This window comes from Enhydra lutris, unplaced genomic scaffold (genome assembly GCF_002288905.1).
Source record: "Enhydra lutris kenyoni isolate GAN:26980312 unplaced genomic scaffold, ASM228890v2 scaffoldscaffold13, whole genome shotgun sequence".
NCBI lineage: Eukaryota > Metazoa > Chordata > Mammalia > Carnivora > Mustelidae > Enhydra > Enhydra lutris.
In genome coordinates, this window is record NW_019154097.1 from 54,398,738 (window position 1) to 54,415,198 (window position 16,461).

At 58.3% G+C, this 16,461-nt stretch overlaps 1 protein-coding gene across 1 annotated transcript in view; it reads right to left on the reverse strand.

Annotated features, from left to right (window-relative positions):
- Positions 1 to 9,040: 9,040 nt before the first annotated feature.
- The window catches only part of LOC111145514 (kinesin-like protein KIF19), a 30,792-nt gene continuing 23,371 nt past the window's right edge, over positions 9,041 to 16,461 (reverse strand). The window contains exons 19-22 of the mRNA XM_022500404.1: positions 13,863 to 14,255; positions 12,094 to 12,223; positions 9,243 to 9,350; positions 9,041 to 9,162 (exon numbers count right to left, since the gene is read on the reverse strand). Coding sequence (XP_022356112.1) covers positions 9,041 to 9,162; positions 9,243 to 9,350; positions 12,094 to 12,223; positions 13,863 to 14,255 — 753 coding nt within the window. The remainder of the gene's footprint in view (positions 9,163 to 9,242; positions 9,351 to 12,093; positions 12,224 to 13,862; positions 14,256 to 16,461) is intronic.

The window sequence follows — 16,461 nt, forward strand, 5'->3', positions numbered from 1 at the left end:
GTTAAGCAGCTGCCTTTGGCTCAGGTCATGATCCCAGAGTCCTGAGATCGAGTCCCACATCGGGCTCCTTGCTCGGCGGAGAGCCTGCTTCTCCCTCTGCCTCTGCCTGCCATTCTGTCTGCCTGTGCTCGCCCTCCCTCCCTCTCTCTCTAAAAAAAAAAAAAAAACTTTAAAAAAAAAAAAAAAAAAAAAAGCAAACCCAAACCCAATTCTTCACCTTAACTCTGCACCTACATTCTTGTTTCCCTCTCTGACAGAGCTACGTATTCTCTCCCCGTCACAGATGAGGTAGCAGAGGCTCAGAGAGGTGAAGCCACTAGCCAAAGACACACAGCTGTGTAAGCGGCCGAGTCAGGAGCAGAAGCAAAGTCAGGACTCTGGGGCCAGCGTCACCCAGCACTCCAGAGGTTGCCTGGGCCCCGGGCAGGCCCCGTGAGCAGGCCAGCTCCAACCAGAAGGTGACGTCCCTCTCCCCCTCCACCAGGCCCTAGGCGCAAAGCTGGCAGACCCCAGCTGTCTGTCTATCTGTCTCTACAGCAACTTGGTTGTCTGTGGCCCGCCTTGGCCCCCGATGCAGAGGTGGCAGCTTCCCCAGGCTGATCCAGCCTGGCTGGCTCAGTCTCAGTGTTTTGGTCTGAGCTATCTTGATGTCCTAAGCTGCCGATGGCTATGTCTGGTTTCCTAACCACCACTGCCACAGGAAAAAGAGAAAAGTGGCTGTGGCCCCGGGGCCAGGAAGTGTCACCTGCCTGTGATAGAGGCAGCGGGGAGATCCCGAGTGCTCGCTGGGCACCAGATCGCTGAGCATCTGTGAGGGACAAATGGAAGAATAAAGCAGAGGAATGAGGGTCCCCAAATCAGCAGGCCAGAGGGAAAATCCCAGAGAGCAGATGTGTCCTGGCCACGTGCGCCCCCTGCCCCACCCCGGGCTCACTGCAGCATTGCTTTCCACTGTCTACCAGGTGCCAGGGCCCCGCCACAGATGCTGGAGCCATTTCCCAGCTCCTGTGCCACCTCTTGTCTCTCTGAGCCCCCAAGTCCTTACCTGGATAATGCTGGAAATGATAACCCTCCCCTCCTGCAGCAGTTATGCCTGAGAAGGACGGTGTGTACGGAGAGCTGGCCCCTGACAGCCTCTCTGCAGGGAGACCAGCTGCGAGGCACTGGGGTCCCACTGCTGCTGTTGCGTGGTGGCAGTGTAGGGGCGGGGGTGGGGGTGGGGGAAGAGGACCAGGGCTGGAATGGAGATGGTGGGCTTAGGACTGGCTGATGGAGGAAGAGGGCTGAGGAGTCAAGGGTGAGCCACCAAGAGAGGTAGGAAACGCTGGAGAACAGTCAACGGCACACGCCTTGTGAACTTGGTGCTGGGCGTGCAAAGTGAGAAACGCGTAGCTGTTGGGAAGACAGCAGGGTGCTTCCTTCTTGAACTTGGGGGGGCGGGGAAGGGGTGCTGGCTGGAGATGGAGCATCAGAAGTGATCAGCAACTGCCAGGACCCCAGGGCTCTGGCCAAGCCTGATGCACCACACCCCAAACCCAGTCCTGGAAAACCCTCTCTGCTGCCTTCTGCTTCACCCTCCAGGTTGCTGGAATGGCCAGTAGGGGACAGAGGCCACCGAGGCTCCATTTCATTCAAGTGGCAGCAGGAGTCCCCAGAGGGAAGGAAAGGGGGCCCCTAGAGGGCCACGGTGAGGGGTCCATGACTCTGGCTCATGGAGCCAGAGAAGCACTGTTAGAGTGAAATCCAGCCCCCCAGTCCCGCCTGCTAAGGGCTGCCCTGGGGGATGGACAGGAAGCCAGGGGACCCTGGAGGGAGGAGGAGCCACTAGCTGAGTCGTACCCAAGCCCTCATGATCCACACACAGGCTAACCCATACAAACTCAGAAAGGACGAGCCAGCTCAGAGAGTACGTGACTCTTTCTCAGGAGGAAGCACAAGAGCGGTTAAAGGTCCTGTCACCTGACGGCTTCTGTCACCAGTGTGATCAGGGGCTTGTCCCTGCTTACACACCTGCAAAGTCACTTCTCTGGGCCACCCACACTTCATGCCATCCTCTGCAGGAAAACCCACCAGCACTCTCCAGCGGGGCCTTCTGCCCTGCCCATCTCTCTCCAGGCAAGATTCTGGAATCTGCTCCCCCATGTCCCTCTCCTTTTGCAGCAAAGCCTCGGAACGACACAGTGCTGGGGTGTTTCCAGCAGCGTCCCCTCTTTGGCAGGTTCATGGGACAGCATCCGCCCTGCAGGCAGGCAGGGGCAACTCACAAGTCTTCACGTGTTCTCTGTCAAAGCTCCAGTCCCCCATAGGACCTGCTGGTTCTCCTGCTACAGTGCCCACACCTCCATCCGGAGCCCTCTTTCGCTGCTCTCCTATCTCAGTCCTTTCCAGCTGCTGGAACAAGATCCCGTGGACAGGGACGCTTAGAAACAATACACATTTATTGCTCACAGTCCTTCAGGCTGGAAGTCCAAGATCAAGGGGCCACACGGCCACATTCTGGGGACAGCCCTCCTGCTGGTCCATTGCCAGCACCTTCTTGTTGTGTCCTCATGTGGTGAAGGGGTCCAGGCAGGGCACTGGTCCCATTCATGAGGGCTCCTCCCTCATGACTCAAGACCCCCCCACACCGAGGCCCCACATTCTAATGCCATCATCGCTGGGGGTCGGCATTTCAAAATAGGAATTTGGGGGGTACACAAACACCGAGGCCACTGCACCTCCTGAGTCTCACTCAGGGCTTCTGTGTTTACTGCGTTACCTCATCAGAGCCAACATCACCCGTCTGCCCCCTGCCCTTGCTCTGACCCCGAACTGGGCTGTACTTCCTCCAGGAGGCCTTCCTTGACTAACCTCTCTAAAGTAGCCTGCTCAGCACTCTGTCCCTGTAGCTTGTTTTCATCACAGCTCTCCCCGCTCATTCTCTGTCCCCACCTTCTCTAGAACGTGGGCTCCATGGTGTGTGGCTGCCCAGGAGTGGCTGCGTCCTCGGCACTTAGTGTCAGTGGGGGCTCCATTGGCCCCGCCTTGGGCCTCCCTGGATCCCATTTCCCTCCCTGACCCGCCTGGTACCTTTGTACCACCTGGACCTCGGGTCACAGGCAGAGGAGAAAGCTGACCCTCCAAGCCTCAGAACAAACCTTCCAGGAAGACCTCTGACAAAGTCAAGGGCGGTGCAAAATTCCCTCCCTTCCTGGGTGGGGGCCCATGGACCGGATCAGGGCTCGCAGCACGCACAATCACACAGGCACACATACAGCTACGACAGGGGTTCTAATCGGGGACATAGCAGCCCTAGAAACTTGGGGAGAATCCTTCTGTAGAACAAAGACTCCTTTTCAAGGGCTGAGTCCTACCCCTTCGTCCCAGCCCCACTGGCTCTCTCAGCAGCGGCTTGGGCCTTGCAACATGGGTTTCTGTCTCTGTGGCTTGGGAATTCTTTGAGAAATAATTCACATCCACCACATTGGCATATGTTATATAATTGTCATCGTATAGACATAAAAGCATTTCATACATACTGTTCGGAGCCTCTGTTTTTTTTTTTTCAGTTGGTGTATTTGAGAGAGCTGCCCACACCAGCATATAATGGAATCACGGCTGTTTTTAATATAATTCCTTTTTTTCCCCCCACATTAAGTCATGCAGGAACACAGTAAAGATTGAAATAGGTAGAAAATGGATGCAGTGAAAAGGGATCTGCTGCCCATGTATCCCCAAGCTCCTCATTGTGACCCGTTTCTAGGATCTCCTTCCACGGCTGTCTCCCTGGCACACTCAGGTGACTGTAGACCCACGGGGTCGTGTCTACTGCACATCCCAGCACCTGCAGGATCTCACCCAGTTGGCAAGCATTAAAGGACTCGCTAACATTCCCATTCCTCGTCCAGCAGTGGCACAGGAAGCACCAGGTTCCATGCAATAGAGAGACACACTCAGGTTTCTCCCTTGCTTGTGAACATGCTCTGGCTCCCTATTGCCCAGCATATCTGGCCTGGCTTCCAGGGGTGACAGGGTAGAGGCCACCCCACCCTGGGTTCAAATCCCAGCCCAGTCACCTAGTCATGAGTAACCAAGGCAGTGCTCCGGGTCCCTGGGCCACAGGCAGATGACACCCCCCAGAGGCTTGCAGCGAGGTAAGGGGCTGGGTAATGGTTTACCCTCCCCCTTCTTTGACAGTGTTCGTTTCAGTGCCTGTGTTTCCTTGCCTCACCTGGGTCCCAGCACGGGTACAGCAAAGCCCCCAGATGGCTGCTCTGCCTGTGTGCCCCTCTGCACATCTCCCAGCACGTCACACTTCTGCGGAGGGGACCAACCTCCCCACACACACAGATGTCCCAGGCCAGGGCCCCGGCCCTGCACGCCCAGCTCTGAGCGCAGTGCCTGCCCGCACCCGCTCTTTCACTCACCCTTTCATTCCACAGCCGTCCCAGGTACCTGCTCCGGGTCAGGGGGGATGCAGAGACGTAAGACAGGGCCTGGTCTGTGGTGCTGAAGGTGCCGTGGTGGGGACACTCTCAGAAAGACAGTCATCACATGGTGCGCACACTCAGTGACGGAAGAGGCTCTGAGTCCCCGGCCCAGTAGGCAAGGGGTAGAGGCCTCCTGGGTAAGGACCAGAGGCTGGCGGGGAAGGTGGAGAGGGCTTCCAAGCCGACAGAACAGGATGAGCAACAGCAGTGAGGGAGGCGGGAGACAGGTGCATGGGTGTGCGTGTGTGTGTGTGAGCGCGCGCGTGCGTGCATGAGTGTGTGTCCACATGAGTGTATGAGTGAGTGTGTGTGATTTCTTTGTCCCGGATGTCTTTGGCCCTCAGACCTCGCCTTGGCCTTCACCTGCAGCCTGTGGACAGTGCCGAAATGCACTTGGCTCTGAGTTTTGAACCAGAGTTTCCATTCTCTGCCCTGGGGCTCCTCTACTGCTGGGGACAGGGCGAGACGCCCCGGCCACTTGCGAACACAGCCTAATGCAGAGCCAGTGCCCCCCGGATCCCGTCCCCTGATGCTCGGGGGTCCACTCCAGAGGCTTGCCTTGTAAGCCCGGGTCCCGGCAGCCTCCGCCTCCCACTGCTGGCAGCAGCTCCACGGTGGTACCCATGCTTGGTGGCTTTTCCTCTCTCCCCGCCCCCTGGCATCACCTCCCCAGAAGCCACCTGTGCCCTATTGTGGCAGCCTCTGCCATGGTGGAGACCTAAGTGGAGACACTTCTGAATTAGGGTTATTCTGTGGGAAAACCGGGAAGCACATGCTTCCAGTCATTGAAGAGGACTTACCTCTGAGAAGGCAGGGGGTGGGGGAGGATGTATTATCGTTCCCTTTATATAACTTTCTGTCTTTTTAAAGTGGTGAGATCACAGTGTGACCCTCATGTCACAGGTGCAAATCTGCAGTCACCTGAACTCCTATGCACCCACAGACAACCCCTGGGGACATTCAGACACTTACACAATTGTCCTCGGTCATTTTGGGCTCAAACTGGGCCAAATTCAAGATCTGCCCCCAGCCTCCGTCCCCCGGGTTGACCCTGAGCTCAGGGGTCTCCCTGGCTGTCACAGACTGGCACAGAGCAGGTGACCCTCTCCAGCCTGGCTCTTCCCGGTCTTGTGTCACCTCCCATGATGGCGAATTTCATGTGTCCACCTGGCTGGGCCGCAGTGCCCACACAGGTCAGATGTTATTCTGGATGTTTCTGTGGGGCGTTTTGTGGTGAGATTAACATGTAAATCAGCAGACGTTGAGTAAAGCAGATGGCCCTCCGTAAATTGCGTGGGCCTTGTCCCATCATCCCAGGGCCTGAACAGAAAAGAAGGCTGACCTGTCCTGAGCAGAGGGCGCTGCCCCAGGTGTCCCCAGCTGACTCATCCCGCAGACGGTGGACCGGCCAAGCCTGCACAGTCGCACCAGCCAGTTCCCTAAACTAAATACCTCCACACATGCACCCCCTGGCAGTTCTGTTTTGCTGGAGAACATTAATACCCACCATGAGGCTGGGGCCCCCATCCCCCATCCCCCGAATATAAGTGCTTCCTCAGGTGCATGGGCCAGGCCGCAGCTCTCTTTTCAGCCCAGCTCCAGATGCGGTGTAGGAAGAGCAGGAGTTTCTTCTGCACACTCATGTCAGCCTAGGAACCTCTTGGGGTCCATGCCTGACCCCAAGCCTTGTCCCGCCATCCTGTCATTTCTAATCTGCTGATGTCACTTCCCAGAAGTACCAGGGACTTCTCCACCTACAACTGGCAATTGCCTGGGCTTCCCCTCCCTGATCAGTTAAGATGAGGTGCACTTGTTCCTCTATCAAGTCTGCATCTGGGGGATGGGATGTAACAATGCTGAGAGGCAACTCTGCTCCACCCTCCTGAGGGCATGGCCTTTGTCCTCAAGGCCTCAAAATGGTGTCTAGAGTTCCAGCCATCACATGCAAATTCCAGGTAGTAGGACTGAGGAAGTAAAGAAGGCAAGAAGCATGAAGAACGTGCTAATGATCCTTTGTGCTCAAATTTCCTGGAAGCAGCTGCTTCTGGCTTGTACCCCATCTGTAAGAACTTAGTCACGCAGCCATATGCAGCTGCAAAGGAGGGTGGAACATCCAGTCCTTATTTGGGAAGCCATGTAACTAGCTAAAAATTGGGGGTTCTATTATCCCAGAAGAAAGCAAGTAGAAATGGGGGGCAACCAGCAATTTTTGCCCTACGCAGGATCTGGGGCCAGGGTGGGAAAGAAGGAGTTATCTCTGCCTCCAGGCTCAGCATTGCTCCCTAGGGAAGGGGAGGTGGGCATCAGAGGGTGTCCCCAGCAGGTCTGCTCACAGCAGGCAGCAGAGCCCCCAAAGATTATGTGGGACCGACCTCCCCTCCACACACTCCTCCAGGAGGCCCAGGAAGGACAAGTCCCCTGCAGGTCTTCCTTGACAGTGGGTCTTACGACGAGAGGGGAGGCAGGCTGTGGTGTCCAGCTGTGGCGTTTGTACAACACATATGAGCTGTCCCCCTGTGCTGGGCACCCATGCATCCAAGACAGCCCACTTCCCCAGGTGGGCTGCGAGGCCCCCCCACCACCTCCTTTCGGCCCCGAGCCCCAAAGTGCTACAAGTGGCTTCCCAGAGCCCCTTGCTTCCACTGGATGCCCCAGCTGGCGGGGATCCTGCTGCTAGGGAGGCGGCTCCAGTCCCCATGGCCCCCACACGGGGTGCCCCTGAGAGCCCGTCATGCGGGCAGTGGATTGAAAGCCACAGAAGTGCCGAAAGCAGAGCCAGAGAAGGTGACGGCCTGGCGCTCCGTGGATGGTGCTCCAGGTTTCCCAGACTCTTCTATCCTGATGCGACCTTAGAGCCTCGGTTCCTGGGTTCGCAGCCGACACACTGGCTCCCCACCGCTGGCCATGGTGTCCTCTGCACGGGGGCGCGTGGGGAGGGACATGAGAACATAGTGAGGGGGTGGGGGTGTCATGGGAGTGGAGGGTGTTCTCATTCCCGATGCCAGCTTGTTCTGGAGCCCGTACACACACGTAGATGGGATGCTGACCCTTGGCTGGCCAAGGTTTGTGGGAAATGGGGGTTCACTGGACCATCAACTCAGCCAGGCCACCACACCTGGGTGTTTGGTCAAACACCAGGGTCATTGATGCTGCCTAGGTGTTCTGCAGATGAGATTAACATTCCAGTCAGCAACATTCTGGGGCGGCTGGCTGTCAGCGCCAGGGTCCCTCAGCGACTTCCATCGGACAGAGGACCCTCTGTAGCGCGGGTGGGCCTCGCCCCATCAGGTGAAGAGTGAAAGTGTTCTCCTGCCGCAGAACCAGCAGGGTGGAGTGATCCTGGGAGGAGCACCCATGACCAGGAGTGACACCAACAAGGCCTGCCTCCTCCTGAGGATCCTTCAGAAGGGCTCTGACATCGTGTCAACGGCCCTCCCTCTGGAGGGGGTTAGCAAGGCAGCCGCTGGCACAGAAGGCTGTGGAAAGCTGGCTAGCTGCCCCCGAAGGGTCCCCGGCAGGGCCCCATCTCTTGATCTCAGCTCCAGGGAGAGAGAGCCCTGTGCCTGCGGCCGCTCTCCACCTGCTCCCACATGCCTGGTCCGCTGGCTGGCATCCTCACTGTGGCCTTTGTGGTCGCTTGGCGCTGCCCCGGGGCTTGCGGGGGGCCCTGGGGGGCAATGGACTGTGGTGTTGGCCTCCACTATCTGTGGACCCTGGAGGGGGTGGGAGACTCTAGTTCGTGGTCGAGGCCGACTCCTGCGAAGCCAGAGTCCCTACCGCCGGGTCCTTGGTGCGGATGTCCTGGGCCTGGCCCAAGCCGCCGCCCCACTGGGTTCAGGACCTGCATGGGCATGCCTCCCTCTTCCAGTTCTGCCCGTGCCCCTGTGGAACTGCACCTCCCCAGCCTGGGACCCCATTTCCCCACACACTAGTGACACATGCCTGTCCCGAGACCTCCCTCAGCCACTTTCTCCACCACAAAGGATGCATGCAATTAGGGTGGGGGCATCCTCGTGGAACGTTTCCCATTCCCCACGCTGTTTAAACTGGCTGGTACCACTGCCCCCAAGGGCACGGCCAGCAAACCCCTTTGAGACCCTTTCCCTAAGAACCCTTGGAAGGAGGGCCTAATAATGAGTTCTTGACCTGTTCTGAAACAGTAACAGCAAGAGGGACTGAGGTTAGATGTAAGGAAGAACTTCCCTCCCTGGTGGGCTTTAGGCCTATTGATGATTTATACCCATCCTTCCCGATGACTCAGCTGTGTGTTGGTTTTGGGGGTGTGGGAGGGAGGAAAACATTGCCAGAGGGTGTGTCCCATCCCCAGAGAGGACTCGGGAGGCATCTACCTCCCAGGCTGGGGAGAGGGTCACATGTACTCAGAAGCTGACATGCTTAAACCGTCTCTGGGTCGCAGCCTCAGTGTCTCTGAGACACGGGCAGAGAGGAACAGGGTGTGCCCTTGGGGTTTCTGGGTTAGCACCCAGGCCCAGCAGTGTCACAGGCAAACTGGTGCTTCCACGACGTCATGGGCCGATGTGCAACGTTAACAGCCCTCCTGGGGGGTTGTTCTAACCGTCAGTCACGGAACAGGCATCACTGTTCCTGAATACGAGCACCCGGCTGGCGCAGTACTCCTGCTCCCTTTCGGGACCCGAGCCCCCACCAGGGAGCCACTGGGGAGGTATGGCCGCTGTGGGCACAGCATGGGTGCGGGGGGGGGGGGGTGGGCAGACAGAGGCGCAGGAGCTATGGGATGGTGCAGGCACTGACCTCGGATGTCCCGGGGCCGGAACGGGGCCTTGCTCGGGCCTGGGCTGCTCTGCCACGTGGCACTGGGGAAGGTGAAGCTGACCTCGGGCACTGGGGGCCTCTTCTCATCTACACAGTGAACAGGAGAGGAGAGGACGTTAGTTTAGGGGCACACTGTGAGTCCTGGGGAGGAGAGGACATCACGATCGATGCAGCGTGTTGAGTGCCTACCTCATGCCCACTGGGCTCTTTGTGTGTACTCCCACAGCCCAGCCCTTTCTGGAACATTCCCTCCTCTGGCTTTGGTTCCTTTCCTTCTCCCTCTCCTTCCCCTGTTTGCTCTGAGTTGGCCATGACCTGGCCGCGGGGTGGGTATCCTGGGGTTACTGAGTGGAGGAAGATGCAGTGAGGAAGAGGGTGTCTCCCCAAGACACAGCTGGACGCCCTGTGCAGAGGCTGCCTGACGGCCTGAGCTCAGATCCCCAGCCCTGCGGTCCACCCTGGTCACTTTGTTTTCATCCCAGCACCTGCCTCCTCCTGGCACACGTGTCCCCACGAGAGAGGGGGCTGTTCTGTTCTCAGCCTGCCATCGCCTCGCAGGCCAGAGCTCTCCTGACACTTAACCAGGGCTGGGCCCACTGCTGCTGGGGAATCGGGGAAGGAACGGGGAGTCAGAGGTCTGGGCCCAGGAGAGGTGACAGGGCTGAGCCTGCAGAGCGGGAGGGAGACTTAGGAGTGCTGGTGGTGATGCACCATGGTTCGGCCCTAGTGGGAGACGGGGCTGTGGTTTCCCAGGAAATTCAGAGGAGAATTGCCTCGGGACACACATGCCCGGAGTTAGCCAAAGACCCGGAAACAGAGATTCACCATGGCTGGGAGGAGCAAACCACCGGCAGCAGTGCAAGCACGAGGCCTGTGGGAGACGGACTAGTACTCGGCTATAAGGGCCTGAGCCCCGATGCTCCCATGGCCCCGAGATGCCCGGCCTTTGCTCGGGGGCCCACAAAGCAGGGCTCAGCACCTCCCATGAGCTGGGGGCTCCGGCTGTGCCCCTTTCTTGCCCACTGACGGGGCCAAGTTCAGCCCACTCTGGTTTACTGGAAAACGCTGGTTTCTTTTGTACACAGACGTAGAGAAGCCACTGAACCTGTCTAGCCATGACGTACAACCAACAGTCAGTCATCACAGACAGAAAGTTCTCCGAAGACACACGGGGGAGGCAGCCCGCTCGGGGATTTTCTGGAGAGCACTCCAGGAAAGCAAACAGCACATGAGTGGATGGAAAAGTGTCGCAGGAACGCAGGAGCGGAGTCGGCAGAGGACGGCCCCTGCTTGTGCTGGGAAGCGCTGTGTGCTGTTGTCCCGACGTCTGGGTGCATGAGCAATTTCATCATAAAATGGGAGGCAAAGCAAGCTCCTTTGTAAATCAGCTGTAGAGACAGGTTCCAAGGGGCTTGTCTGCAGGGGACGGGAGATCACAGGACCGTGAGGCTTTGGCTACGTGGGGACAGCCAGGCTTCTCCCAAGCTGCCCCAGGCAGGTGTCCCCACAGTGCCTCTCCAGGTGAGGGCCTGCTGGGAGGATGGTGGTGGGCACGCGCCCGGCCCTGCACCACAGAGTTTCCACGCCTGACCCCGCTGCCCTCTCCGGGACCGGGTGACTGTTTATGAGCACGGTGGAAACAGGAAGACGAGTGAATAAAAGCTTCTGAAAGCGGCAAAGCGCATACGGATGAAGAACACTTGAAGAGCTTCCAAGGTTTTGCTGTCCTATCACGGGCCTGTGTCACCGCCAGCAGTCCCAGGAGCTGAGCCGATAAATCATGGGGTTGGGGGGGCGTATCCGAACTCCATCCCTAGGCCAGAGATTTCTGAAGAGTTTGAGAGTGCGGATGCAAACCGGGTGGTGCAAGGTGTACACCCAGAGCGAGACAGAGTGTGGTTGTCACACCATGGCCACGGCCCTAAGACACACTCCCTCCTTGACCCACACATACTCTGACATAGAAACAAGGCACGAGGGAAGGCACAGGAGTGTGGTTGGGCACTAGGGAGTGGGTCTGCACGCCCAGCGTGGGACCTCGTGCAACGCCCTGAACCTCTGTGCCTCAGTTTCCTTCTCTGCGCCACGGGGACGAGTGGGCTGACACCCACCAAGCGCCTGGCGCAGAGTAAGCGTGGCGTTGCTGTGAGCTCTGATCATGTGGCCAGTGAAACAGGCTCCTCCATGGCCAGGACTGGCCTGCTTGTGGGTTTTTCCCAGCCTCTATGGGATGGATACTTCGGCAAATATGACAGAAACGCATCACTGAAAAGACCAGTGGAGAGATTTTAGAAAGACAGGATGCAGGCACCTTCTGGTGCAGGTCGGACACAGCCTGTGGGCACCCTTGCGGGAGCACTGACACCCTCACCGGCGTCCACCAGCCACACCCAGTGGCCCACACAGGGGCCAGTGTTCTCGTTCTACCTGCCCGGGGCGGGGGGTCACCTCACGGCCGAGTACGCAGGTGGTTTTCTCTCGTCGATGATTCTGTCTGCATTCCCGAGCCCTTGCCACAAGCACGTCTTGGGCACACAACCACAGGAGCCAGCACTCAAACCTGGGCCAACATGGACCGCGCTGGCCACCCAGAGTGTTTCAAACTCCGTCAGGTTGCCAGGTGGCCCAGAAGCAAAACTGAGTGCCTCTGGGAACATGGCGTCTCGTGGGGCCGGTGGCCTTGGCCCACACCCAGCCCTGAAAACCTGAAACTAACAGCAAGGCACAGACAACTGACAGCAGCCCACACCGTCACGCTTCCCAAAGACTCGCCCTGGGCAAGAGGAGCCGACAAAGTCCCAGCCTGCTAGCTTATCTTCCGATCCTGTACCTGCGTGGACGCTAAGGCTGGGTTTTATCTTGGAGGCCATGGGGACGGCGGGGAAGAAGCTCTTCCCAGACGACTTTGTCAGCTGTGGGAGTGCTGGGGGCGGCTGGCTGTCAGAGGCAGGGTCCAGCACCTGCAGGGACAAGCACATTTAGGCCAGGGCGTGGGGAGTGGGCGTGGAAGGGTTGACCCGCCAAGGTCTCTTTGAGCCAAAGCCACACACGGATAGCAGCAGGATCACTGCTAGTGCTCCCCTCAGACCCCCAGAAAGGAATGAATGAGTGAACAAATCCATGATCCTCTTCTGGCTGCTGATTGTCCTCCCTACCATCCTCTCCTCTCTGTGCCCCCCCCAACAGTGGGGGGGTTAAACGGTTATCATTTAAATAGATCGACTGAGTAAAGCAAATTGCCTGCCAAGTGTGGGTGGGCCTCGTCAAATCAGTTGAAGGCCCGGATAGAACAAAAGCCGCTGACCATCCTGGTAGTGAGGGAGACAGCTCCTGCCTGATTGTCTTGAGCTGGGGCTTTGGGTTTTCTTGGCTTTGGATGTAAACTGGTCTCCAGCTTGCCAGCCACAGCTCTGGGATCTGTCAGCCTCCATAAATCACATGAGCCAATTGCTTATAGTAAACCTTTCTCTGTGTGTGTGTGTGTGTGTGTGTGTGTGTGCGCATGTGTGAATGTGTGTGTGAACATATATATGTGCGCATGTGTGCGCGTGCATGAGTGTGTAAATGAGTGTGTGTGTGTACATGTCTGAGTGTGGGAGCATCTGTGTCATGTGTGTGCATACACATTTTACTGGTTCTGTTTGGAGAGCTCTGACTGGTACGCTCACCTTCTGACCTCTGCTATGATCCCACCTTTAACCCCACCGAGTGATTGCGGGGTGGCTTCAGACTGAGTTAGCAAATGTCCACTGTGTGGCTGGCAGAGGCGGGATGATGTCTGCCAGGCCCCCGGCGACCAGCCAGCGTGCCCAGAGTGAAGCCTGCTCACTTCCTCCAGTTTATTTAACTAAGTGTAGGATGGAAAGAAACCTCGCCAAGGAAACACCATTTCCATATGGACTAGAACCCGTGGCAAACCCACCCTCTCCATCACGCAACCGTAACTTCACACCACCATGATCACTGCGGTCAGGGAGTGGTCAGTGCGATCAGGGAGTGGTCAGTGTGGTCAGCGAGTGGTCAGTGTGGTCAGGGAGTGGTCAGTGTGGTCAGCGAGTGGTCAGTGTGGCGCTCTGCCGTGTGCTGGATTTTGCTTAAATGCTGAAGAGACTTCCACAGGTCAACACCATCCAGCGTCCCTGGAAGTTAACTAGAAACGAGGAACACCCCACAGAAGGAGGCCCCACGGGGTCAGAAATGAAAGACGACCTACTTGGCCATGAAACAGGGAGCAGATGACCGTTAGTAGCTGCGCAACGGGACCGCGTGTGGAGCTCAGCCCCGGCAGTGGGGGGGCCACACGTGCCGGGCTCAGTGCCAAGCTCCCGTGGGAACAGGACACCGTGTGGGTACAGCTGCTATGTGGCCGACATGCGCTAGAACCTAGCGGGGCACTTTAGGGCTAAAACGCCAACACCATGGGCGCACATGAGCACTTACGGAAGAACGTTAGGGAAGGACCCAAGATGGGAAACTGCTACCTGCACTGTGGCATGGCTTCCAGTTAGGAAGGGGTGGGCGCTCCTGGGGGACCCTCCCTCTCTGCCAGCTCCACTGGACCCCAGGACTGGGCTAGGAGGCCCGCCAATGTCCACCCACCGGCTGCACACTCCAGGTGAGGGATGGTGACCGCTTCCTCCTGGCCTTCCTCTCCACAGAGTGGTCCCTGCCCGGGCTGGCGAGAGGCCACCTCCGGTCTGCTGGGCTCGGGGCTGTGGTGACACTGGCCTTCGGGTCCCTGGAGTCCAGGGCCACTTCCTCTGGAAGGTGGAGGGAGGAGTGGCCACTGCCCCAACCACGGTCCTGTGCCTTGAAACGCCGGGCAGCTGCGATGAGAGCGATGCTTTTGGTGCTTGCGGCCATGTCCTCGAGGGCCTGGGCACTCAGGGCCGGGCTGCTGGCCTCTGCTGCTGCCCGCGAGGTGCCCAGTTCTGGGCTGGTCATGGAGCACAGCTTGGAGACCAAATTCTTCACACTCAGGGAGTTCAATGGCTGTAGGAACAAGCGCCAGCAATGGTCAGATGTCACCAGGCCACCCCAGTTGGCCCGCCCCTGCCTACGCCCCGGAAACCAACTCAGGGCCAGTGACTCCAGGTCAGTGGGGGGGGAGGAGGGCCAAGGCAGGTGTGTGAAGAAGCAATCCCCGGGACCAGGACACCCTGGAAGCACAGGTCACTGCTCCCAAGGGCCGAGGGGCCCAGGGCATCTCACACGTGGAGCCATGGATGTGGCTTCTCCGAACGGATCTGAGATTCCCAGCACCCCTGTTAGGCCAGAGGGCTCCCCGTGGGGCAGGGGGCCTCCTTAGCACGTGACCCAGAGTGCGAGCGCTCACTGGTCATGAAACTAGCAGCTTCTTAAAGGTAGTTTGTAGGAAAGACGTGAATATTCATAGCCGCCCCCACTGCTCTGCAGGAGCAGGGGAGGCCTCCCCAGAGCCCAGGCCCCACTTAGGGCCGCACACCAACCTCGTGAGCTGGAGGAGTCAGCAGGACACGGAGGGATGGTGGAGGAAGAAGAGAATCTTGCTTGTCCAGCATTCTCGATGGTGTGGCTTCCAAGGACCTGTAGCCACTGCTGTGGGGGACACGCGATGCACCTGCTGAGCTAGCTACCGGGGCCTACGGCCCTTCATCCAGCCAGGGACAGCAAGGCCTGAACCCCAGGACGCTGCAGCCCATGTCAAGCCACGGCAAGGCCAGGGGACACGCTGGGTGCGTGAGCTCAGTGTCCTTATCAGACCTGAGGGGGCTGCAGGAACCCCTGAAGTGGTGGTCAACAGATCAGAAGCATGGGTGGCCCGGGGACTCCACCTGCAGCTGGCCTCTGCCATGGGGGCAATTGTGTAAAGGATAGAGGCCCTAACTGGGGCCCTAACAGCTCTGGGTGGTCAGTGTCAGAACTGGGCTGCGGCACACCCAGCAGGCATTCAATCAGCCACGGGACAAATGCAACAGGAGCAAAATGTCTAAGCAAAGGCCCAAAGGACAGCAATGGAAGACCTGTGCTGAGTGCTGTTAGAAGAACTTGCTGGGCATGGGACAGCATGGGCAAAGGCCCTGAGGCAGGGACCAGCTTGGCACATCCAAGGCACAGCAAGAAGAGGAGGATAGAACAAAGACATGGACTTGGCCCAGGACCCTGTGTGTGGAAGACTTTGGCCGTTGGAAGGGGAAGGGATGGTGACAACCTTCCAGCCAGAACTTCCAGAGAGAACTACTCTGCAAGAACAGGTTTTCAGCAGCATCCTGTCGAGGTAGTTCATCGACAACTGCAAGAACAAAGCGTCACGCATCACACCCAGGCTCCCTGACCAGTGGACTCCCGTCCCTGAGCTCTGCTCTCTCATCTACGAAATCTGAGTGGTGACAAGCCGAGCTGCTGGAAAGACTGCCAACTCACCGCTGGCTGGACGACGGGGGCTGTTGGAGCACCGTATACACCGTGGAGGCCTCTGGACGCTGTCAGGAGAGCACAGGCCGGTGCCCCGTGGCCAGTGCTCCAAACTAGAGACAGACGCCTGGCCTGCATTTCCTCATGGCGAACCTCAAGCAAGCTCTGGAGCCTCTCCAGCGCCCTCTGTACCCATAGAGTGAGACAGCATGTGTTCTTGGTGCAGGGGGCCTCCTATACCCGTCAGAGCGCCCCAGCTTCCTCCCGCCAAGGGCAGCACCTGACATGGGCAGGAACGTTTCCTCTGCCAGCCCCAGACTCAGGACATGGCCCGGGAGCAAAGAGCCCCCACCCTCCCCTCCCCTGCCCCTTGCAGCTGCAGAGACAGCAGGTCGAGGGCGGGGGTCGCGTCTGTCTTGTTCGCCTCGCACTGTTTGGCGCTGGTACTCAATGAACGCGTGGTGAGGTGTGCAGATGCTCTGCTTGCCGCCGCGGTAGCCGCCCCTTTGTGCTGGTAAAGAGCCCCAGAGCAACTCTGCGCGACGACATGGCCGGCCCTGAGACATGGTCAGACTTGGCCTGTCACAGTCCTCCCTTCTCTTCTCTGTAGGGAACTGGCGTAGCAAAGAGCACCTGATTCACTGACTTAGGGATATCTACGGGGGGAAGCTGATGGAAGGGATTTTTCTCCCAGATGAAAAAGAGAGCCCAGCCCTCCCTTCATCTTGGAGGTGTGATCTGTGGAGCTGTGGCAGCCTCTTTGACCCTAAGGGGAGATGTTATTTCCATGTAGACACATGGGCAT